Source organism: Canis lupus, chromosome 3, assembly GCF_003254725.2.
Source record: "Canis lupus dingo isolate Sandy chromosome 3, ASM325472v2, whole genome shotgun sequence".
In the NCBI taxonomy this organism is placed as follows: Eukaryota; Metazoa; Chordata; class Mammalia; order Carnivora; family Canidae; genus Canis; species Canis lupus.
Window position 1 is genome coordinate 70,849,926 of NC_064245.1, and position 24,401 is coordinate 70,874,326.

Below are 24,401 nucleotides of genomic sequence, written 5' to 3' on the forward strand. Positions count from 1 at the left end.
ATTTTTATTTTTTTTATTGGAGTTCAATTTGCCAACATATAGCATAACACCCAGTGCTCATCCCACCAAGTGCCCCCCTCATTGCCCATCACCCAGTCACCCCAACCCCCCGCCCACTTCTCCTTCCACTACCCTTTGTTCATTTCCCAGAGTTAGGTGTCTCTCATGTTTTGTCACCCTCACTGATATTTTCACTCATTTTCTCTCCTTTCCCTTTATTCCCTTTCACTAATTTTTATATTCCCCAAATGAATGAGACCATATAATGTTTGTCCTTTTCCGATTGACTATTTCACTCAGCATAATGCCTTCCTGGTCCCTCCACGTCGAAGCAAATGGTGGGTATTTGTCATTTCTAATGGCTGAGTAATATTCCATTGTATACATAGACCACATCTTCTTTATCCATTCATCTTTTGATGGACACCGAGGCTCCTTCCACAGTTTGGCTATTGTGGACACTGCTGCTATAAACATTGGGGTGCAGGTGAAATATTTTGAATTCTTTGTTAGTTCTAACATCTGGTTTGTATCTGAATATGCTTCTGTTTGTTGTTGCTGTGTCTCTTCCCATGGGGTTTTTACTTGTCCTCCCCCCCTTTTTGTCATGTGTTTCATAACTTTTGGTTAAAGACAGAACATTTTGTGTGGGATAGTGTTTGTGCCTGGAAGTGGGCATGTCTTTCCCACTACTTTGCCTGTAATGTTGTATGTGTGTGGAAGAACTGAGTCAGTCTAGTCTAATCAGGGGTTAAGCTGAGTCTAGGTTGGTATGATTATGCTTAATGCACCTCCTCTCTACTTAGTTTTCCCTCAATGTTCCTGTTCCACCTCAGCTTTAGGCTTTCCCCATGGGCCTGTGCCTTAAAGAGGGTCTCACTTCTGTTCCTTCTGTTCTCTGGAAGGAGACTTCTTTTTCTTGTTACTTTATACTTGGTCTGATTGGGGTGACAGGAGGAAGGGGAGTATATGTTTTCTGTTGTATTGGCTCACTCAGTCTTAGGTGGGCTCTATGTCATCCACGGTCTTGTCTTAGGGCTGGGTTTTGCTCATTGACCCTGTGTCTCTCCCAGCAATGGGAACCAATGAATTGAGCCCAGGATGATTTTTTTGTCTCTTTCCCAAGGATAGAGATTTTATTTTTCTGTTCCTTGCCCTTCATGCTCAATGAGTATTCACCTGTGCCCCTGTGGTCACAGAATCTTCTGCCCTTCCTCCTTTAGCTCAAGGATTTTGTTCCATAGGGCATAGGGAGTTGGATCCAGGAAGAGCTTTGTGCCCTCTTGAAGCAGTTAGCTGCTCTCTCCCCCAAATCCCACATCAAGGCAAGCTTTCTACCACCTCCTGCCCTCTACTAGTCCTTTTATGAATACACAGTGAGGTCAGCATGGAAGAGCCATGAACAGCGGTGAATATCTCTTGCATCTACACAAACAGTGGTTCTATTCTCTCACATAAACCTGCACACAAACTTCAGCAATTTTGTAAGCATTTTAAAAGAAGTCTCTTACCCTCTTCCGTGGCATCCCTGTGTTCTTCCTATGCTATTCTCAAGGTAAGCCAGTACTCACAGCCCTCTCTCTTCTTGGATCACCCATCTTTCCTTAGACTTCAGACTAGCTGGGTTTGAGAAAAATTATGGTTTTGTAGGTGATCTAGATTTTTCTCATTGTTAGGCTGGGAGTGATACTCTTTCCAACTCCTACATTTTAAACAGAAGCAGAATTGTGTGGGGTCTTTGATATGATGGAAAAGAGAAATGAATTAGATTGGAGGAGTCAAAAGTAATTTTGCTGAGGAAGTAACTTTTTAGATAGGTCCTAAAGGATGAGTAGGTGTTGTTCAGTACAAAGGGATATAAAAGCATTGCAGATAGAATTGCATTTGCCAAGGCCCTGAGGCAAAAAGGAGTTTTGTCACATAGAAAGAACCAAAAGAAAGCTAGTGTGGCCTGAGCAAAGTAGGCTAGGAGAATGTCTGAAGAAGTGTGCAGGCCCAGATCATGCAGTACCGAGTGCCATGTCAAAACTTTTGGTTTCTATATATAGCAAGTTCAGTGGGAAATTTTAAAAAGCATTCATTTTCAGGGTGCCTAGGTGGCTCAGTTGGTTAAGCATCTGACTCTTGGTTTTAACTCAGGTCATGATCTCTGTTGTGAGATCAAGCCCCGCTTCCGGCTCTGCACTCAGCAGGAAGCTTGCTTGTGATTCTCCCTCTCTCTCTCTCTCCCTTAGCCCCTCCCCCCACTTGTGTGCTCACTCTCTCTTGCTCTCTCTCTTTCTGAAATAAATAAATAAACACCATTAATTTTCTTGGATAAACAGAGAATCTGGAATCCTTTCAGAGAGCAGCACTACATAAATGAACTTTTCTTTCAATGTAACATGGTATTAGATCCCCAATTTCACTGTATATAAACCCTGTATATAGACTCTGTATATAAAATACAGAGTCTAAGCCTGTGCTTCCAGTTAGAACTTCATTTTCTAGGAAAGCTTCCAAAGGCATTTTTTTAAAATCTAGTTTAGTCTGACATGTTTAACATGAAGTCATTTTCTGGTACTGGCGCATCATTTATTTCTGCACCTTTTCAGAGCTTCTGTATTTACTTATTAGCCAATTACACTTCTCCTTTTCCTCTTCTCATGTAGACTTGTGAAGTCTAATGGTCAACAGATGCGCAGTGTCTCACATACTTTAATGAAACTAGTTTTCTGTTGCTATTAATGCTACTAATAGCATTAATAGAAAAGGAGAAGTTATCAGACTGACACAGCAGCTTTATTTTGTCTCAGTGTAATATGTAAGTGTGTGACACCTGAGTTCATCTGGCAAGCTGCAGAGCCAAAGAAATATAAATTACCCCCAAGGGATCTAGACAGAAAGCCAGGCATGCTGCTTATCTCTGCTTTCCACAGCTTTTTGGTACACTTTAATGCAAAGAATTATGATGGATCTCTTGAATCGTTTGGGGAACATGTACAACATGTACCTCTATGAGCTGGGCTTTCATTAATGTGAGGATTTCATTGCTCATGTAAACAATGAATTGATAAAATGGTAACTAGCTCACATCTTTTGAGAACCTTCTATGTGTCTATCCCTGTACTAAATGTATCATATATGTTATCTCACTCTGGGGTAGGGGCTGTTATTATTCCACAAAATCTGACACTTATACAAAGGTTAAGTGCTTGCCTAATGACAAATAGCCAGCAATGGTAGCCACTGAGATTTGAAGTTAGGTCTCTGTGACCAACTTCTTTGCTGCTATGATGCATTGAGCACCTACTTCTAGGTCAACCTCGTGCTAATCCCTGAGCCTCTGGGGCCCACTTCATCATATCCCTGCCTTCAGAGGGTTCACAGCCCAGTGAGGAAGGTAGAAATGTATGCTATTAATTAAAATATAGCATTATCAGTACTACAAGAGAGGTACAGACCATGGTTTGATGAGAATCCAGAACATAGATTGATATACTTGGCCAGGAGATGGAAAAAGGAGGGAACAGAGGAATAGCATAAGACTCCATTCCACAGGGGGAATAACATTTGGTCTGGGTCTTGAAACATAAGTAGGAGTTCATGAGTATAAAAAATAGGGTAAATATTATCAGACAAGTCTCAGACAATTTAAAGTAAAAGATATTCTATTTTTGCAATTGGTATAATGAGCTATATAATAAAGGCAGTACCCAAAGATGACGTTGGAACCAGTTTTTAGGAATTCTCATATAAAACTTTATCTATAACAAATAGAAAACTTGGAATAATTTTAATTAAGTGCTTTGAACACATGAATAATCACAGTATGACAACAACAAAATTAGATAGTATTTGTTGGCATTCAACCATGGGCTCAAGAAATACATACATAATTTCATTTTCTCTTCACAACAAGATTATATAGCAAATATTGCTATTCCTTTTTGCAGATGAGAAAAGTTTAGGTACAAATATGAGGTAGAATAGCTAGCCCAAAGCCATTGTACCAATAATCATAGGAGCTAAGGTTCAATTGCAGGCATGAAAACTTCCTACATTCACACCTTTAACCATTCAGAAGTAGGTGACTAGAATGCCAGGCTGGAGTAGATGAGAGGCTGTCTGTGGTGTGTCCAGGCAGAAATGAAACCGAGTAGAGAGGAAGTTTCTGGAAGAGAAAAATGGGGCCAAATGATCAAAAGCAGAGACTGAAGAAGGGGTAGAGTCCAAGAGATACCCCGGTTCTGACTCATGCAATCCAGCAGACCATGGGCTGGGACTGAGATCCCAGAAAGAGGGCAGTTGGAGAAGGACCAGTTTGCTTGGGCAGGTTGAGTGTGCAGTGCTCACAGGACCACTAGGTAGAGGCGTCCGGGAGGCAGTTGGCTGCACAGATCTGGGCATCCTGCCAGCCAGGTGCACAAGCTGGAGACAGGGTCTTGCCACAAAGAAAGGACCAGTGGACAGAACACCTGAGTTCTAGTCCCAGCTGGGCTGGAAGCCACTGAGCGCCTCCAATTGGTTTCACCTCCCTCACTAGAGAATGTAGGGAAGGGAGAAATTACCATAAAAGTCCCCTCTAGGCTGAAACGTGGTAATTCTGTGTTCCCCCTAAAGGAAGTAATTACACATAGAAACAGATTCTGGAAAGCCGGTAGGCTTGTAGGCTAGGCTTTGGCTCCCGTGCCATACTCCACTGCAGCAGTCAAAGCCTTCAGCAATATCCACAGAGCTACACCAGCAGGATCATAATTATAAACTGGGAAGTTATTGTATTCTTTTCATATTTTTAGTCTTGTGTGTTTAGCATGGGGTAGCAGATCCCACCACGTGCATATTCACATTTCCGGGGAAGGGAGAGATGTTAGCAGGACGTGAGGTGATCTTCCCAAGCCCAGTGGCTCCGCAGCTCCGGAAAGCAGCCCAGTGTGTTAGCCCCGTGTGCTCACCAGTACTCGTGGGGTGGGCCCCACACACCGGGCTCTGTGAAAGATCTCAGGAAGGGATCTTCCCTGTGTACCAGGGAAGGACACAGGCACTGCCAAAGGAATGTGACTCAAGAGCCAATTTCTATAGGATTTGAAATTATTATTATCACTGTGCAAGTTCACAGTGAACCACGTACTTATTTTTCTTGTGGGTTATATTGAAACCCTAATTTCCTCAAATGTAGAATTCCTGGATCTTCATACATACTTTTGGCTTCAGTTCCAGTTGAATTAGCAGATTTAACACAATGATCTTGTAGAGATTTTGGAATATAAAACATATAAATTATATATTGTGTGTATGAAAATAAAAATAGTTATATATATTTCTATTATATATTTATTTATATAACATTTACTTATATTACATATAATATATGTTTATATATAAAATGAATTATTTTTATTCTCAGTGTATTTCAGCGTAAGCATGGTGTAATTGGTGGAAAATGTCTGAATTTTGAAGAAGACATAGCAGATCATCGTTTTGAATGACCCCCAAGAAAGGGGTGAGGAAGGTTCAGATAAGGCTCTGAGTCTCCCTGTTGCGTCCCCCAGGCATGTTACTTAACTACTCCAAAGCTTCAGCTTCCAAGATTAGAGATGATAATAGCATAGCCTCACAAGGTCCTTCTGAGGATAAAATAAGGTAACGCATGCAGAACTGTAGTGCATGCTCTATAAATATTAGCTTTCCCATGGAGTGAATAATATATGTAAAAAACCTTGAAGAACTTCTGGCACAGGGTGGATGCTTGATAAATGGCCACATGAATATTGCAACTCTTAGTGTTGTCAATAAAATCACGGGTCATGGTAATAAAGGAATAGGTGTATTGGGCACTAGGCTGAAAGTTGTAAGAATGATGGTCCAGTCCAGGCTTTTCCACTCACGGGCTCCATGGCCCTGAAATTACTGCTTTACCTCCTCAGTTTCTCCATCTGTGGGTTGGGTGATTCGGAGCTGGTTAAAGGTAATGCACGAAGGAACCTTGTGCCCTAGACAGCTCTTTAAGATTTTATTTACTTATTCATGAGAGACACAGAGAGGCAGAGACACAGGCAGAGGGAGAAGCAGGCTCCATGCAGGAAGCCTGAAGTGGGACTTGATCCCGGGACTCCAGTATCATGCCCTGGGCCAAAGACAGGTGCTAAACCGCTGAGCCACCCAGGAATCTCCCAGAGAGGTATTTTGAGGAGCAGATTGACACACTGTAAAGAACATTGCAGTGTCCAGGACATAGCAGCTTCCTGGAGGACATAACTCTGGAGCTGAAAGTACCTTTTGTGAGACAGCCCTAGTGAATTAAGGAAGAGAACAAGAGACAGATACGGGCTTCCAAGTCCAGCAGGAAGGACCATGGTTGAAGCTCACCATTTCCAAGACATATTTGACTTCAGAATCCCTCCTTCTCTGAAATATATTCACCTCCCATGGAGCTGGTTGATATTCTCAGGAACACAGACTGTGAAGCAGCCGTGAGGACAGGGAGACCCTTAGGCTGGTACTACCGTGGTCTGTGTCCCGTATCAGAAAGCCAACTCCCCTGTCAGAAGCAGAAGAACAGACAGGAGAAGATGACTCTGGAGGCCTGAGAACTGGTGGGGAGGCCACCACAGGAGACCTGAGCAAGGGCCAATCATCAGCAGAGAGGAGGAAGGGTGCAAGAGCTGTGAGGGTTGGAGTCATCGGGCAACTATTACAACTATGGGGCTCCTGAACCTGGGAGTCAGGATCAGGGGCTGTAGACTTGATGGCAATGCTGGCAAGCAGGTGGCCGAGGCAAGCCACCCTTCCCCTTCAAGCCCAGCGGCCAGTTCTCAAACAGGGGGCATGATGACAGGATGGTTTCCACTTCACTTGTGCCATGTTGACACTCTGAGGCTGTGAGTTCTCTCTACTTCTGAGGCACAAAAGCAGTAAGCCGGACCAGATCCAGGGCATCGGGTGACAAGTAGCCAACTGATGTGCATTTATTAAATGCCTTGTGTCCTTGGCTGAGCACCAGGTCCTGGGAGGGAAGGAAGGTATAAGGGTGCACCAGGACCTGTCCTGGCAGTCATTTCAGTACAGGAGGAAGGACTTTGGAGTCAGAAAACCGAGAGGCGAACCCCAGCCCTGCCACACCAGCTGCATGGCCTGGACCATGTCCAAAGAGTGAACATGCGCTGTACAGTACAAAACAAATGGGGAGCATCGCCGGTTGGAAGCGAGTGTCCAGCTGCCAACCCAAGAGCCCAGATTAGAGCGTGCGTGTCCTGCCTGCCTCGCCTGCCTCATCCAGCCCTTCCCATTCCCATGCCCGCTGAATGCCAGTCTGAAAACTGAGTTGAGACGTCTTTAATCACAACATGTTGTGGTTCCTAGGGACAGATTTTGGCTGCTCTGACAACTGTAAAATGGAATTATGTCTGCAAGTTAATTTGCTGGAAAGGAGTCACATTTCACAAAATTTTCCTGGAAGCCAAAACGAGCAATTAGAGCGTAGATGCACTCCTGGCCTAGTGATTTGGGGGTGAAGCCATGAGATAAACACACCACTCAGCACATTAGAGCACGTGAGGGCCAAGAAACCCCCCCATCCCCCCAGGACAACTACAGGGCTCTAAAGAATCAGCATCCACCACGCTGGGGCCTCCAGCCCTCACTGTGTGTTCAACTGGGGTGACATTCACAGAACAAAATTAGCCATTTTAAAGGAACAATTCTGTGGCATTTAGTACATTCTCAGTGTTGTGTAGCCACCACCTCTCCCTAGCTCCAGAACATTTTCATCTCCCCCAAGGGGCTTCACTAAGTGATTACTCCCCATCTTCCCCCACCACTGCCCCCACCCCAGCCGGGCAGCCCCCAAGTCTGCCTTCGGTCTCAAGGATTTACCTACCCTGGGAGTTTTCTATTAGATCCCACCTGTGCCAAACTAAAACTGCTTCCCGAGGGAGGCAACAGGCTCTACAGGTTCTAAGTGTCCAGGTTGTTGGGACACCGAATACGGTGTTGGTGCCAAAAGCAGAGTGACATTTACAGGGTGTGGTTTCTTCATTTTAATTCACATCTCACCCCATCTGCATTCATGCTGCCCATGATTCGTGTTCCACCCACACACCTCCTCCGGGGGACTCTCCCTGCCTGCACCCAGCAGACCCCCTCCACTGCACACTTGGAGCACCCCATTTGTGTACTCCCTGGGGGCCACACTTGTGTTTCCTGTGATGCCCAGTGCCTGCTTGTGGCTTCCGGAGGGCAGGAACCATATGGCACTGTGGACGGAGTACTGGCTTCGCCCTCCAAGAGGCTGGGTTCCTGTCCCCCACCCCTGACCCCGTGTCCCCTCCCTGAGGGATGGTGAGTGTAAACTGTGACCTGCGGTGACATTCTCTTTGTCCTGTCTTCGGCAGCCCCAGAAGTGTTCCAGGTATATGTGGACGGAGGCCCCGGGTACTCGTACCCCGTCGACTGGTGGTCCCTGGGTGTCACGGCCTACGAACTGCTGCGGGGCTGGGTAAGATGGGCACCTGCACGGTGAACGCGGGCAGCCCTGGAACGTGGGGCCCTGGTCAAGCCGGGCTGGGGTGCTGATGGCTGGCCGCACGGCGGGGCGGGAGCGTGTGTGAGGAGTCAGGCCCCGGGTTCCAGCTCTGATGGATCCTGAGCATGAGAGGGGCCTCGAGCGAACATCTGGTCCCACCGCCTCGTTCACTCATGGGGAATGGATGCTCACAGGGGAAGGTCTTACATAAAGGTCAGCATCTAATCAGTGGCAGCTTAAACCCCCCAAAGCTCCTCGGCACTGTGATTTTGAACACTATCTTCTTTCGCCCCACAACTCTATGCGTCGGTGTCTGGTTTTCCAGCTTGATTTGAAGCTCTTGAAATACAAGAACCATGTTGCTTTTCCCTTATTTGTTTGTTCGGTACCTTCCCCAACTACATAGCTAAATGCCCCCATAAAAAGGAGGCATTTGGTGCATATTTTTGTTTTTATTTCATTTAATTTAATAGCTCAAGATAACTACCGGCGATGAAGAACTCATTTTTACTTTAGTAGAAAGAATTGTGACAAACTAATTTTGAGGCATTTTTCTTTTTTTTTCCTAAAGATTTTTTTTTACTTTATTTATTCAGAGAGAGAGAGAGAGAGAGAGAGGCAGAGACACAGGCAGAGGCTGTGGCACAGGCTCCATGCAGGAAGCTCAACGGGGGACTCAATCCTGGGTCCCCAGGATCACAACCCGGGCTGCAGGCGGCGCTAAACCACTGGGCCACCGGAGCTGCCCCTTGAGGCATTTTTCTTTGCACAAGTATCGTTCGAAAATGATGTCACTGAGCCTTGGTTTCTTTCTTGGTACGATGAGGATAAAAGCCTTCAGTCTGTTTCATGGAGCTGAAGTTAGTTACCACGGGTCGTTCTGCCCCCGATGGGGACACAGGGTTGGCATGTCACCCGCCTTTGCTGCTCCAGGCCTCGGTGCAGAGCCACTTGCACTGAACTGCAAAGTTCAGTGTCCCACAGTGATTTGTATCCATGCATATTCAGGCCAATGGAGGTGCACTCCTGGAAGGTGGGGATCGCCAATGAGGAGTAAATGAATGAATCAGTCAATGAATCCATGATAATGGGACCAGTTTGCAAACCATCAAACCCATATGAGTGAAAATATTATTTTTCACCCTGTAGTTTAAACAACTATTGACTTTCTTTGATCTCAATTATTTCCTCTGAATTCCTCAAAAAACATAATTGCTATACACAATGTTTTTATAATTAAGTATATATACTTAATTATATATACATATATATACATATATATTTGTTATATATATATTTGTTAGTTTTCTATTTGATATATATATATATTATATATATATATATATATTATATATATATATTTGTTAGTTTTCTCAGGCACTGAATGAAAAAATATCATCTTCTTGGCTGGTTCCTTTGTCATCTGCTGGTTTCGTTCATTGGTAGGCACAGCCAGGAGGGACCATGAGCATCCATAACACTATATGAACCAGAGGACACAGGCATCCGCCAGATGCTGTTTATCTGATGTCCTCAGCTACACAAATGCCCTCAGCAAGCAGTTGCCCCAAGCATGATTGGATGTTCAGCAGCAGAAAGTACATTCTCTGTGTTAAATAAAAATCAATCGAGCAAATTTGAAGATCTAATTGGCTTTACTAAGTGATCCATGAGTCTAGCAGCACCCCACCTAGCACGTTGAGAGGTGCTCCAAGGAGCTGTAGGAAGTGGAAATGGAAGGGTTGTATAAGAGGGTGGGGCAAGATGCTCTCAGAAAAAGAAAAAGATTGTTTCAGGCAAGAGCTTTCTAGGGTGAAAAGCCAGATGTCTTATCATGCAGATTGTCCATCTTTCTTCCAGGGGTGGAGAGGACCCAGGTGGCAGGCTCAGTGGTCAGGATTGGAATATTCCTGACCCAGCAGTTAAGACTTAAGACAACACTTCTGGGGAAGGTTGGAATTGCAATTAGATTATGTATTAAGCCCTGTTTTGGGAACTTGTCCTAAGTGATAGCATTTGGGGCCTGTGAATTTTGTGTTGGGCTTTTAAAACATTTGTCATTCCTCACAGGTCAGAAAGTCAAAGATGATGACTTGGCAAAATGCCCCAAGGATCCGTGGTTCTTGCTGCTTCCAAACTAAATCGTTTCATTTTTAATGCAACAGTTTTCTATGCAGAGATCCAAATGCCACATTCAAGGGAAGGAGGAGAAGCACACAGTGGGATGGGGGGCCTTTGACATAGTGACAGAGTGAATGAATGAAAGGACACCTGTTATGTGCTCTTGTAAACCTTCCTCACAGATGTCTGGGTCTGGCTGAACCTTTGACAGGCTTATGCAAACAGTTAATTCTCTGTTTTTCATTCAGGAAACAATCACATTCAGTAAAAAATCTATACTGAGATGCATTCTTGCTTATCTCTGGGGTGTGTGAAGGTAGAGGCTGGCCTTCCTCCCCAGAATCCCTCCATCATGTCAACGACAGCATCCCTAACAAGTAGCCATCCACCTGTTTGTTCCTTGATTCCCTCAAAACCCAGGGAGCTTTTTACCTCCCAAAGATGAATGCCGCAACGGGGATTTTCCAGTGTGCGTTCTAGGATCTTAGAGTTGGAAAGAGTTAGAATACATAAGATCAGTATAGTCTGCTGGCAAGGGACCCAGAAATACTCTACCCCTAGCCTGGAAAACAGCCATCTCTTCCCAAATGCTCCATTGGGAGAGCAGAGGAATCAAGTGTCATTAATGGGCTTAAAATCTCAACACAGAGAATCCCATGAGCCTGATTGGATCCTGTGGCCTGGACCAGAAACAGACGTGGGATCTCTGAGCCCAGAGTAGAATCTTAGTCGTCACCCCACATGTCTGCTGAGTGAAAGAGTACTGTGTTAGAGCACAGGTACCTTGGTCTCCCCGGACTGCAACCACAACCTCTGATTAGAGAGAAAAGGTGTAAGAAGGATGTTTCCCACCCACAAGCCCAGAGAAGGGACTTGGGGACCTCAGCACAGCCTCTGTCCTCTTTCCTGCCTGCCGGACTCCAGATGGCATCCCCGACAGGTGATTACCCACCTGTTCACTGTTTCCCCTCAGCATCCAAGGAGCTCCTTACCTCCAGAAAGAACCTGTTTCATTGTTTGACAGCTTTAATAGCTAGAAAGTATTTCACTCAACTGGAAGCTGCCTTCTCATAATAAAGAGTATCTTAGAGGAATTCACAGGGTCAAACTTTGGCTCTACCAGCTGCCTCGTCTGTGATCTTAACCAAAGCCAATAAACAGATCGAGTGCTCAGAATCCTCATCTGTTAACTGGGGTCGGGGGGAGATTAATAATATCTACCCAACAGGGTTGCTTTGGGAATTAAGTCATTGCAATGGTCCTCACTCAGTACGTGCCTGATGAATGTCAGCAAGCTTCCACTCCTTGCTGTGATTCCTGCCCTGGGGGCCTGCCAGCAGGCCTGCATCCTCTCTGACTTAGCACCTTTCCACGCTGGAGCCAGGCACCTGGAGTGGAGGCTGGATCACGCCTGGGGAGTGAGTGCTGGTGGGAAGGCCTAGGGGCTAGCTGAGCAGAGGTCTGTGTTCCCTCCCACACTCTGGGTGCCTTGGTGCTCCGATTCGCATCAGTCACGTATCTCATCTGAGCCATGGCTTCCTCCTTTGTGAAATAGAGACTATGAGGCCACCGCAGGGATGGCGTGAGAAAATGTGGCAGGGCACACGCAGTGTCCGGCATGCAGGAGACATGATCGTCAAATAACTACGCTCCTGGCAATGACTCTGAGACAGGTTGATGGAGATAAAGTGCTGATGACTTCCTCAGAGGGAACAGACATTTAAGCTGGGTCTCAGAGATGCTGCTGGAGGGAACAGTGTGAGTACAGATGAAGAAGAGCCACTGAGGAGGACACAGCAAACATTTCTGACTGAGCAGCAGTACAGGACAGTGAGGGGACAGTCCTTAAAAGCCTCTGAGATCAGCTGGAGACACTCAGGTTTACCAGGTAGGCAGCGCAGTGCTGCCCATGGACGTGACAACACGGTGGTCCAGGGAGAGTGTCCTTTGCAATCATGCATTTCCGGGCTCATGTCCTGGCTTTGCTGCACATTCTCTGAATGATCTGGGGTGAGCCTATTTCCTATCTACCAACTGGGAGGACAGTAGTTGAAGCCCAAAGCGCAGGGTTCCTTGACTTCGGCACTGCAGACACTCGAGGCTGGGGAACTCTTTGTGGTGGGGACTGCCCTGCACGGGCAGGATGTTCAGCAGCACCCTTGGCCTCTCCCTAACCAGATGCCAGCAGAAATCTCCCCTGCTGATTTATGGCAGCCAAAAATGTCACCCAGCATCATCCAATATGCCCTGGTGGATAAATTGTCCCCGCTTGGGCACCACTGCCATAGAGTAACCAAGAGGACTAAATGAGATCCTGAATGCCAGGCTCATGGCACACTGCATTGCACAGAGTGGGTTCTGAGTGTAGACAAAGGGTGGAGCTCAAAACCCCACCTGTGGTGCCCTAAGACCTTCTACCCTCCAGGCTTCTTTCCAACCACCTCCCTGAACTTGTCTTTGACCCCATTCAGCACATTTCCTTGAGGTCGGGTAGACAGAGAAGGCTGGGGGTGCAGAGAGGGGACGAATAAAGAGGAAGGGTTGCCTGGAGCACCCCTAAAGTCTGCAGTGTGGAAGGAAGAAGTGGGTGTGCACCCTCTGGATGGGCTCAACCACAGAACGGGGAGTGTGTTGGCGTGCAAACTCTACAGAAGGAGAGAACACTGACTTCTTGTCCCTTGGTAAAGCAGACAGAGAGGGCACTGTGCCAGGAGTCAGGACCTGGGAGGAAACGGACCCTGGGATCTCACTCTCTAGGTTTTATGTCTCCATTAAAGAAGGGGAAGGAGTGTGGGTTGTTCTACGGACCTCTAGGACCCAGCAGAGGTGGTTCGACAGTTCTAAGGGGTGGGGAAATGCTTCTTCTGGTTCTGGAGATTTCATAGCCTGAGGAACTGTTCTTCGCTTTCATCTGTTCTGTGTTTGGGATTTGGAGTAAAAAGGTTTGGAGGAGAAAAAAAACATTGGATTAGATGGTCCCCAAAGCCCAGCTCAGCTCTAGCAGTTCAAATAACAAGTCTGTGGCACTTCTTGTCTCCTGTCTTCCATTTCTTGGAAAATTGGCATTTTTTGTAAACCGAGTGTCCTGGAATAGAGACACACCTGCACTCCATAATGCGTGTATCCAGTGCCCTGCTGCTAAATCACTTTCACCAGCAGTCCATGTAATTACTTTACCTTAGAAATGCCACTTGGTTTTCTGAGTCAACATGTCCTAAGGGCAGTGAGTGAGAACCAAACTTCAATAGAATTCTTTACCCAAGCAGGTGAAATATTGATCTCAGTATTTGCCAATATTCTTGTAGAAGGAGCTGGGCTTCTCTGCAGCTACCCAAACGGATGACAGCTGCACCCAGAGCCACAAGCTGCAGAGCATGGTGTTGCAAGCTGATCTGTGAATGTATTTAACTGTTGGCTTTATCAGAGTTACCATAATTATCATCATTGCTATTCTTATTGGCCTGATTCCCCCCTAGAAGTGGAGAGGACAGAGCTAGAGACTGGCGGGTTTGGGGGGGGCGGATGGAAAAGCAGATTGATGAATGCCTTGAGGCAACCAAAAAGAAACTACAGAATGCAATGTGAGTGATATGAAAAGCCTTCCCATTTGTCACTGGCTGTTCTCTCGAGCTGGGCGCTCTGCATGGTGGGTGTGCTCTGGTGGCATCGGAGAAAGAGCAGTGAAGGAGAACCTGCGTCTCTGTGGGACGAGGCAAGGGCACTGTTTGTCTTCCAGCCTCACTGTCCCGACTTGTGAAATGAGAAGGTGAGAGTGCTCCATCTCCCAGGGTCCTCCCACCTGCTGCAGCTGGGTGTCCCCATACAGCTGGGACAGCATGGGAGGAATGGTTTCTCCAGAGGCAAAAAGATGGAAAGAAGCAATCCAGAACAGTCCAGAAACTGATGTTTCACTCCTGTTATTTCTAATCATGGTAGCTGTTACTGGTGAAGTTGGGGTGAGGAGTGGGGGGTGTCCTGCAAAGGCCGAGGCAGGCGGCAGCCTCAGGAGGAAATTCTAAAATGTTCATTACTAGAGCCATACTCCACCTCTTATGACAGTAAAAGAAAATGTTTGAAGACATATGTAAAGAATGTTAGCATACCTACTTAGCTGGCCTTTCTAGGGAGTCCACACGTTTTGGCTTTGCTCTGCATATTGTAGGGCAAAAGGGTGGGGAGGTTCCCAATTCGATTGACAGATGAAGGAGGAGACAGCCAGTCTTGAGCAGGTGCCCTTCCTCTGGGTAGGCACGTTGGAAGGCACGGGCACAGTCCTGAAGGTGGACATCTTCCCCAGGGGAGCCCCATTTGGTGAAGATAAAGATGCTCCTCTGTTCCAGGGAACTGTCACCCATCCTGAGCCTGGGGTTCTCTGCTGGATAGCTGAGGTTGCTCGAGAGCTAAGAACACAGAAATGAGTACAGAATAAGCCCACCTTTGAGGACACCCCAGCAGGAATTCCACAGCAGACAATCAGGTTCATGTGGACAACTCTCAGTTGCTCTAGCTATTGTACCACACATGCTCCAGAGATGACTGCCTGCTCCAGCCCGGAGCCGTTTGATCGTGATGCAAACCTCAAAGCATCTCAGCCCACAAAGCTGGGTGGAGAGTGAAGAAGGGGAGAGAATTTTGGTGAGGAGGGGGGCAGGGGCAGAGCTCAGACATGGTCCAAGCTGTGTACTCAGGGTCCCAGTCAAGAAAGCCTTCCCAAGCTTTGAGAGGTTTTTAGAAGCAAGAAACTGTCAGGCAACGTTGGAAAAATTCATCAGGGGGTTGAATGTTCTGCAGAGCGGGCCAATTGGAGAACAGAGCTATGCATCCTCACTGCAGGGGAGAGGGTGGCAGGTGGAAGCCCAGCCTCCCCCACCCACCCATCCACCCCACCGGACCTGGACCTTGGTGATTCTTTCGTGATTCCAGCCCTGCCCCACTCCCAGCCCCAGGCAGTTCAGCCAGTGCAGGGAAATGTGGCATGAGGCCCATCAGCAGGTAGGGGCTTTGACTGGAGATGATGCTGGGTGTCCGATGGATGGTGAGAGCCATCCCCAAGCCCGGAGCAGGGACTCAGGAGTTAGGCTGTTGGATGTGGATCCTGCCTCCGCCAACTTACCAGCTCTGTGAACTTGCCAAGTCATTTAACCTCCTGTGGCCATAACAGAGCATCTACCTGCTGGGATCCAGCACTACCCCCAGGCCTGGTCACTGTTGGCACATGGGTGGGGGCCACATGCTCTGCTGTGAAAGAGGACCTCCCACTGCTACATGAAGGGAAGGAATAAACCACTTTCTCACAAATAACACTGTTTTAACCACATGGACCACGGTCTTCCGGTTGGCCTCTCTGATTCCCTGTCTGATCCTTTGGTTGCAGAGACCGTATGAAATCCACTCGGCCACACCCATTGATGAGATCCTCAACATGTTCAAGGTAGAGCGCGTCCACTACTCCTCCACGTGGTGCAAAGGCATGGTTGCCCTGCTTAAGAAGGTAAGGGGGCAGCCGGGCCTGGGGGCTGAGCAGGCCTGCCAGCACTTTCAGGAATGAGAGAGAACAGAACGCGGGTGGGTGGCGGGACTGATAAAGTAAGCAGGGGGCCAACACATCGTCAGGGCGCTCACGGTCTCGCGTCCAGGATCACAGAGCCACTGGCTGCTAGAGTCCGCCTGGAGGCACGTCTGTGACAGCACAGCCCCAGGCTTGTTTCCCTCTGCTACAAGCTCCTAATAAATAGAAATACTTAAATGCATTTGGCTCTTTAAAATTTCTTTATAAATATATAAATTTATTTTTTATTGGAGTTCAATTTGCAACATATAGAATAACACCCAGTGCTCACCCCATCAAGTGCCCACCCCAGTGCCCGTCACCCAGTCACCCCCACCCCCCACCCACCTCCCCTTCCACCACCCCTAGTTTGTTTCCCAGAGTTAGGAGTCTTCATGTTCTGTCTCCCTTTCTGATATTCTGCCACAATTGGTCTTTTGAGTCGCTGAGCTTTAAGAAATGAGGATCTCCTGACTTTCTCCAGGAACTAGAATTTACTAGAAGAAAGCAGCATGGTTCTCAGAGTGTGTCCCCTGGGCCAGCAGCGGCAGCAGCCAGAGCGGGGAGCTGGTGGGAATGCAGATTCCCAGGCTCCACTCTGAAACTCTGGGAGTGGGGCCCCGTAGTTTGTATTTTGGTCCGCTCCCCCGGTGGCTCCGAAGCAGCACAAGCAGGACGGCTGCGGTGCCCTCCTTCTGAGGCTGCAGGTAGCTTTCCTGACTCCGAATCCTCGGAGATGCTCAGGGTGGATGGAGTCCCGTGTGTGGTTAGTACCCAGTCATGTGTGATAGAAGAATGGGGGTAACAGCGGCCAGCAGTGCTGGGGGCACTGTCGACTCTGGACCACGCGCTGGCTCTTCTCATGCCTCACAGCCCCGGGAGCCCCTATTACAGGTGAGAACACGGCAAGTCCTTCCGTTGGTGCCCTGGGGCAGTCAGAGGGCAGAGGCAAGGTTTGAATCCGGGCTCTCCTGGCTCCATGGCAGCTGTTACCCCCACTCCAGCTCTCCCAGCTCCAGATGCCAGCTGTTAGTCTCTACACTGCCTTAAATGACGTGTTGAAGTATGGATTCACTAAATTTCTTTAGAGGAGATTCAGTACTTGGTTCTTCGAAGAACCAACTGCTGACTCAAACCACCTGGATGCCCTAGGCAGGTGCCACTGCCTGCACCCCCCCTTCAGGCCCCCTGTACCCTCCTGCAGCCTCCTGCACCCCCTGCAGCCCCCTGCACCCTCCTGTAGGCTCCCTGCACCCCCTGCACCCCTGCAGCCCCCTGAACCCTCCTGCAGGCCCCCTGCACCCTCCTGCAGGCTCCCTGCACCCCTCCTGCAGGCTTCCTGCACCGCCCCTGCAGACGCCCTGCAGACCCCTGCACTCTCCTGCAGGCTCCCTGCACCCCCCTGCAACCAGTGAGTCAGAGAACTGCTGCTTCTGAATGGGGAACTCCCATGTGGCATCAGAGTGAAGTCTCTGTTTAAATCTGCACAGGTTGTTTGGGGGCAGCCCTAAGAGGACACTGCCGTGACCAGCAGCTAAGACCCTGCTAGGTGTCCTCACCTGGTGTGACCACAGTTCACACGCTGGAAACAGCTGGGAGATTTCTGCAGTATTGCGGGCTGGGGGCAGGGGGCAGCAGGCAGGGAGCAAATGGCACCTGTTGGCAGCTGGGTGCCACACACCCCCTTAGCAGTGGCCAGGTCCTTACCAATCCCCTTGGGTCCCATCGTAATCAAGAGCTCGAAGTGGAAGAGTTGCCTTTGCTCTTCCTGCTCTGGAAACAGGAGCAGAGCATTCAGTGTCCTGCCTGAGGACTCGCGGCTGGGGAGAGGGCAGGGGTGGCAGGCCCAGGGCAGGTCCCCTGACCGTCACTGTTAGCCCAAGTCGTCTTTGTGTTAGACAAGCCAGTGTGTTTCTGAAAAGCTGAAAGCCCCGTTTGGGTGCAACGTAATACTCTGTGGCTGGTTTTTAATACTGCATCACCCCGTAGTAGCAGAAATTCTATTTGAGGAGAAGCTAAAAATTATACCGTTGGCTGCAAATGAGGCCACTCCATCAGGTCACAGAGGTCACCACAGAGCTGTCCAGGGATAAATTGTATTACACTTTCGAACATCGGTTACCAAGCTGACAGTCTCAAGATGAGGAGGCTAATTCTTTTTATATTTAATTGGAAGCCTCTGGAGACATCAGCGAGAGTGGGATGTCATGGGCGCTAGTCCCCAAGGGCAGCGTGGTGGCTGAAAACCCAGGTCCTGCCAAAGAGCCCCTTTCTGGGTGACTGTTTGGAAGCAGCCTGCCCTCTGGGTTCCTCCCTCGCTACAAAGAGAAGAGTGTAGGTGACACTTCTGACAATGGCAACCCAGACACAGCATTAATGGAGCATAAGAGGCAGAGGCCCCTTCATTCTCCCTAGATTCCTACTTTTAGGGTCTCCGCTAACCTCGGTGGGGCGCACAGCTCAAGCAAGCATGTTTGCCCTCTGCCCACAGCTCCTGACCAAGGACCCCGAGAGCCGCCTGTCCAGCCTCGGTGACGTTCAGAGCGCCCCCTACTTGGCCGACATGAACTGGGATGCAGTGTTCGAGAAGGCGCTGACGCCAGGCTTTGTGCCCAATGTGAGTGGGGGTCTCGTCCAGTGGGATGCCATCCCCCTCTGCGGGGTCCCCTGCCCTGCTCTACAGGAAGACTCAGAAGCTGGCCAGAGAGGTCTCTGCTGGCCATGGCCACATGAGCTCCAAAGGGTTCACATTTCACAGAGGTTTGATGTGGATTTGGACCTCATTTCCAAGATCCCACCTGGGAAGCTTCTCTCCTTATAGAAGCTCTTTGTGGACACAGAGCCTCCTCTCTTTTATTGAATCACACCCACTGTGTGCACAGGTCCAGGCACTGGGGGGAGAATTCACACCGGCTGTGTGCATCCACCCAGCTGTCGGTCCACCTATCCATCCATCCCCCCACTGATCCTGCCAGCCTGTATTCTGAGTGCCTACTTATGCAGGCTCTCTGTATGACTCGAGGTAAACCCTTGTAAAGAACAATGTTGATGCCCCTTGTCAGGGAGCTTGCAGATGAGAGCAGGCCTCCTCAACTATGCTACAGTTGACTTTAGGGCCACATGAATCTTGGGGGTTGGGGGGGCGGGAGGGGGGGGCTTATCCTATCTATAGGAAACTGTTTAAACAGCATCCTTGGACTACCCACAAAGTGCCAGTAGCACTCCCCAGTTGTGACAACCAAAAACACATCCAGACCTTGCCAAGCACCCCCTGGGGACAGCTGCTCCCTGTTGACACCAGTGGGCTAGGAATTTTGTGCAAGCAATAAGCCAATCAACATACAAAGGCACATATGGTGACCCAGGGCTGGATCCTGGAGGGACACTGCAGACTCTCCTGCCCAGGGTGAACAGGCCATAGAAATTTGGCTTCAGTACCACCTCTGGGACCTCAGGTGTGCTCCAGAAGGGGTTCTTCACTTGTTCTGGGAAGATATGAGGGGACCCCCCCACCACCACCACTGAGCTTGAGAAGAGTAAATGCCAAGAGGCCTCCAAAGACTCAGAGCAGGACCTGGGACTCAGTGAGCTCTCAGTAAATACCATGCTCATAATAGCTGTTTTAATTAATAAGCCTGCTGGAGTTCTGATCTTGGGTCTCTTGGTTAGCTTCCCTCAGAATGCACACTCTGGATATGCCAGAGAAAGATGCTGGCCTCCTTGGTGGTCCTCTTCTGCCCCGCTCAGGCCAGCTTGATGAAACCCAGAGACCTTGATGCAGTCCTTTGTATGGAGCCCAAATTGCCAAAAGCAGTCTCCCTGTTGCCGTGTCTGAGCTTCTGCAAGGCTTTGTGCCAGATCTGTGTGGGTCTCGGTAACTGCCTCCTGGAAGAGAGGCAGGCTTAAGCATTGCCTCCGATGGGACACTCCCCAGGCCAGCCCCCACTTCCTTCCCTGCAGTGAAGCACAGCCTCTCTGGTCCTCCACTGGACAGGTGTGTAGGTCTACATTAGTGGTTAATATCATTCTGTTACGGTGCATCTAACATCCCCCTGAGAGGGCAGGGCCCATGTAGCCTTGGCTGGCCTCTGCCTGCGAGACCCCAGAGCAACGGGTGGCACTAGAAGACACTAGAAGTTCTCAATATGTGACTGTCACACAGATATAAGTGGATGAGTAATAATGGTCCAACAGGATTGAGTGTGCTCTGCATGCCAGGCACTGTTCAAAAACTCCATGTGCATTATCTCATACAAGCTTCATGACAGGGAAGCGGGTCTTGTTAGTAGTATTCTCAGGTTAGGTAACTTGCCCATGATTACTGAGTGAGAAATTGACCTCAGGGGGCAGCCCCAGTGGCCCAGTGGTTTGGCACCACCTTCAGCCCAGGTTGTGATCCTGGAGACCCAGGATCGAGTCCCCCATCAGGCTCCCTACATGGAGCCTGCTCTTCCCCCTCTCCCTCTGTCTGTGTCTCTACCTCTCTCTCACTCTCTCTCTCTCTGTCTGTCATCAATAAATAACTAAAAAAATATTTAGAAAAAAAAAGAAATTGACCTCAGGGAATCTGTATCCAGAGCCTGCATTGTAATGAATGAATGAATGACAGATAAATCAGGCCAGGAAAGACTTGGTCCTGAAATCAGACAAGATTTTTGGAGGAGATCCCACTATACCTCTGGACTGTGGATGGCATAACCACGAGGCTATATTGCCTGAGGGGAGTAGCATCCCCAGCTGGGAATCAGGATGGACAATAGCCACCAGCATCTTGGGTTCTTGGCACAGAAGTCAGGAGGACAAATTCCTCCTCACCAAAGTGGGTGGAGCCCAGCCTGGTTCCAGATGGGGGGTAAGAGGGAGCCAGCCTGGGGAACTGGGCAGATTATGGCCAGAAATGGCATTTTTTAAAAAGATTTATTTATTTATTTATGATAGACATACAGAGAGAGAGGCAGAGACACAGGAGGAGGGAGAAGCAGGCTCCATGCCGGGAGCCTGACATGGGACTCTATCCCGGAACTCCAGGATTGCACCCTGGCCAAAGGCAGGCGCTAAACCGCTGAGCCACCCAGGGATCCCCTAGAAATGGCATTTTAAAATTAAATGATTTAAAAGGATATTTATAGAAAAGATAGTCATGACATGAGAATGTGTGTGGGATAAAATAAATGGATAAGTCCGATTGGGAAACAGCTCAGCCTGGCAAAACAAACCTTCGCAGGGAGGAGACTGCAGAGCTGTGTGGATGTCAAGGGTGTGGGGAGAGGGGGTTAGGGAGGTCGGGAGGGAAAGAGATACGGGGATGAATAAACGAGGTCTGCAGAGAGAATGTGTTGCTCCTCCTCCCCAGAAAAAACAAAAAAAGACACAACTGTGTACCCCACCGTAGTAGTTAATCATTACATGTTGAATGAATGACGGATTGCATGGATGAGTGAATGCCCGAGGATGGATAGAACCAAGACAGACCAAGTCTGCTTTCCCACTTGCTTTCAGAAGGGGAGATTGAATTGTGATCCCACATTTGAGCTGGAAGAAATGATCCTTGAATCCAAGCCACTTCACAAAAAGAAGAAGAGGTTGGCAAAGAACAGATCCAAAGACGGCACGAAGGACAGCTGTCCTCTGGTGAGCACAGTCACCAGGAGGGGGGTTTATCCTAAATGCCCATGAACGTAAAGGAGCAAGGCTGCTTTTTAGCCAGATGGAGGCAGGTCACTTGGCCTCTCCATGCACCTCATTTACAGAAATGCCTCCATCGCTGGAGTGGTTTGTATAGCTCAAGACCCCAAGGACTGCTGCAGGTGCGCATGTCTGTCCACGCAGGTGGCTGCTAGTCCTGAGTGGGAGCCACGTGCATCCCCGGGGTAGGAGCTGAAGAATCCATGCCATGCGTGGGGGGACACCGCACCATGCCAGGCAGGTCTGGGCTCCCTTTGGAAAGACTGTACTGTGGAGCTGTGTAGGCTTTGGGGGCACCCTGACTCCCCTGGTCCCTGGGCACGTTGGCCTGTGTGCACCCCCATGTTAATCTCCTAGGCCACCATGACAGAGTAGCACAATGTAGTGACTTAACACCACCAAATGTGTTCTCTCACAAGTCTGGAGGCCAGAAGTTCAAAATCAGGGTATGGGCAGAGCTACACTCTCTCTAAAGGCTGCAGGGGGTGTCCTTCATGCCTAGTCCCACTTCTAGTGGCACCATCAGGCCTTGATGCCTTTGGCTTGCAGCTGCTTCCTCCTGTACCAGCCTCCTTCTCTACCTCGTGCTCTCCTGTCCCTGTCTCTGTGCCTATAAGCAGCCTTCTTCCAAGGACAGCACATATTGCTTTAGCACCCGTCCTATCCCAGTAGAACCTCAAAGACCCTGTTTCCAAATAAGATCACATTCACTATTACCAGGGCTTAGGACTTCAACACATTTTTTTAAAGATTTTATTTATTTATCCTAGAAAGAGGGAGCTAGCAGGCATAGAACAGAGGGGGAGGAGGGGAGAAAGAATCTGAAGCAGACACCATGCTCAGCTCAGAGCCCAGCTTAGGGTTCGATCCCACGACCCGTCAGCCAAGAGCCAGATGCTTAACCAACTGAGCCAACCAACTGAGCATGCACCCCTTGACACATGTTTGGGGGTTTTTTTGTATATATATTTTATTGGAGTTTGATATGCTAATATATAGCATAACACCCAGTGCTCATCACTGTCAAGTGCCCCCCTCAGTGCTCATCACCGAGTCAAACCACCCCCCTGCCCACCTCCCTTTCCACCACCCGTTGTCCATTTCCCAGAGTTAGGTGTCTCCCATATTCTCGACACATGTTTTTAAGGGGCATGATTCAACCCACAGCTGCCTATTCCCCTATAAAAATATTTATAATTATATTTTATAACAATATTGCTATGTAGATGAATATAGCTTCCAATGCTAGAAGTCCTTTTTTTTCTTTCTTATTTTAAAAGAAATCAAAACACCTTTGTAGCCCCTAGAAGTATTGTGGGCCCTAGGCCCTATGCCTGCCAAGCCTAATGCAGAAGCGGGCCTGGAGACACCTGCGTGTGAGTTAACAAAGGTGGGTGGGGTTCTGCACAGGTGTGCAGTATACATCTGGCATTCAGGCAGCCCCTAAGACGTGTGTTACAGAGCATTTGTCCTTGGCATTTGTTCTTGAAGAGGATGAGCACCTTTGCAGAGTGGTCTTGAAATTCTCTCCCCCGCCCCCAGCTCATCCCACTAATTAGGCCTAAGGAACATTCCAGCAATCGAGAAACCAACTTCATGATTTTCAACCCATATTCCATTCTAACATGACTTTTGAGTTGGATATAATGGCTTAAAATTGAGGCAAACCTCTTCATCTGCCAGGCTCCCCTTATAGGCACCCATAGGGTCAGGGCTGCTCCAGCCGTGTAGCCCACCCCGGCCCCAGGCATCGGCAGTCCCATTGAGATCAAGCTTTGTTCGTCATCACTCCTTTGTCATGGGTCCCTGGAGGGCGCTCCATCATTTACACCCACCTCTCTGCTCTTTGACAGAATGGACACCTCCATCAGTGCTTGGAGACTGTGCGGAAAGAATTCATCATATTCAACAGAGAGAAGTAAGTCCTCCACCAGCATCTGCTAGCAGAGCCCTCCCAGCTGGCAGCGGGGCTCCCGGGGGAGCGTGGTGGTCCCTGGCCCCCAGCGAAGCCAGCCAGGGTGCTGGAAGGGAAGCAGCCGGGGGCCCCTTGTGCTAATCCTGCCTCTGCCACTGGAGCCAGGCACTAACGCCACCTCGCTGGGCCCCGGGGTCTTCACGCAAAGTGGGCTAGCCGTGGCACGACCGAGCTGCACAGCGGGATGACGGTGCAGCGGGGCAGGCTCGCAGGTGGCTCAGTGCTCGGAGCTCTGGCTGGGAAGCGCCCAGTGACCCGAGGCAAGTTCCTTCGCTTCAGCTGAGCCCCCATTTTCAGCAATGACAAAATGGAAATCCCTCCCTTGCAGTGTGGTTGTCGTAAGATTAAATGAGGCTGTGGATACCATGCCTGACGAGGTCGGAGTCCTCATGAAGAGATTACTATTATTGTTATTATTTAATGGAGTGAGATGGTGTGGGCTGGCTGTGCAGGGACTCGGGACAACACCGGGTTAGATGGGGCTCGGATGGGGTCTGAGCTGGCCTCGGGACTGCCCAGGGGTCGGTCAGCAAAAGAAACAGCAGGCTCAGGCAAGGTCCTGGCAGGGT

The 24,401-nt window shown here is 48.9% G+C and overlaps 1 protein-coding gene across 2 annotated transcripts in view; it reads left to right on the forward strand.

The window, feature by feature from the left end:
• Positions 1-24,401, forward strand: part of STK32B (serine/threonine kinase 32B) — a 385,511-nt gene that overhangs the window by 341,720 nt on the left and 19,390 nt on the right. The window contains exons 7-12 of one of the 2 annotated variants that reach the window (XM_025437606.3): positions 8,373-8,476; positions 15,999-16,115; positions 18,664-18,789; positions 21,672-21,803; positions 23,711-23,775; positions 23,938-24,208. In XM_025437606.3, coding sequence (XP_025293391.1) covers positions 8,373-8,476; positions 15,999-16,115; positions 18,664-18,789; positions 21,672-21,803; positions 23,711-23,775; positions 23,938-23,944 — 551 coding nt within the window. In that variant the 3' untranslated portion in view covers positions 23,945-24,208. Of the gene's footprint in view, positions 1-8,372; positions 8,477-15,998; positions 16,116-18,663; positions 18,790-21,671; positions 21,804-23,710; positions 23,776-23,937; positions 24,209-24,401 lie in introns of those variants that run through there. The other variant, XM_025437605.3, reaches the window with a different exon arrangement.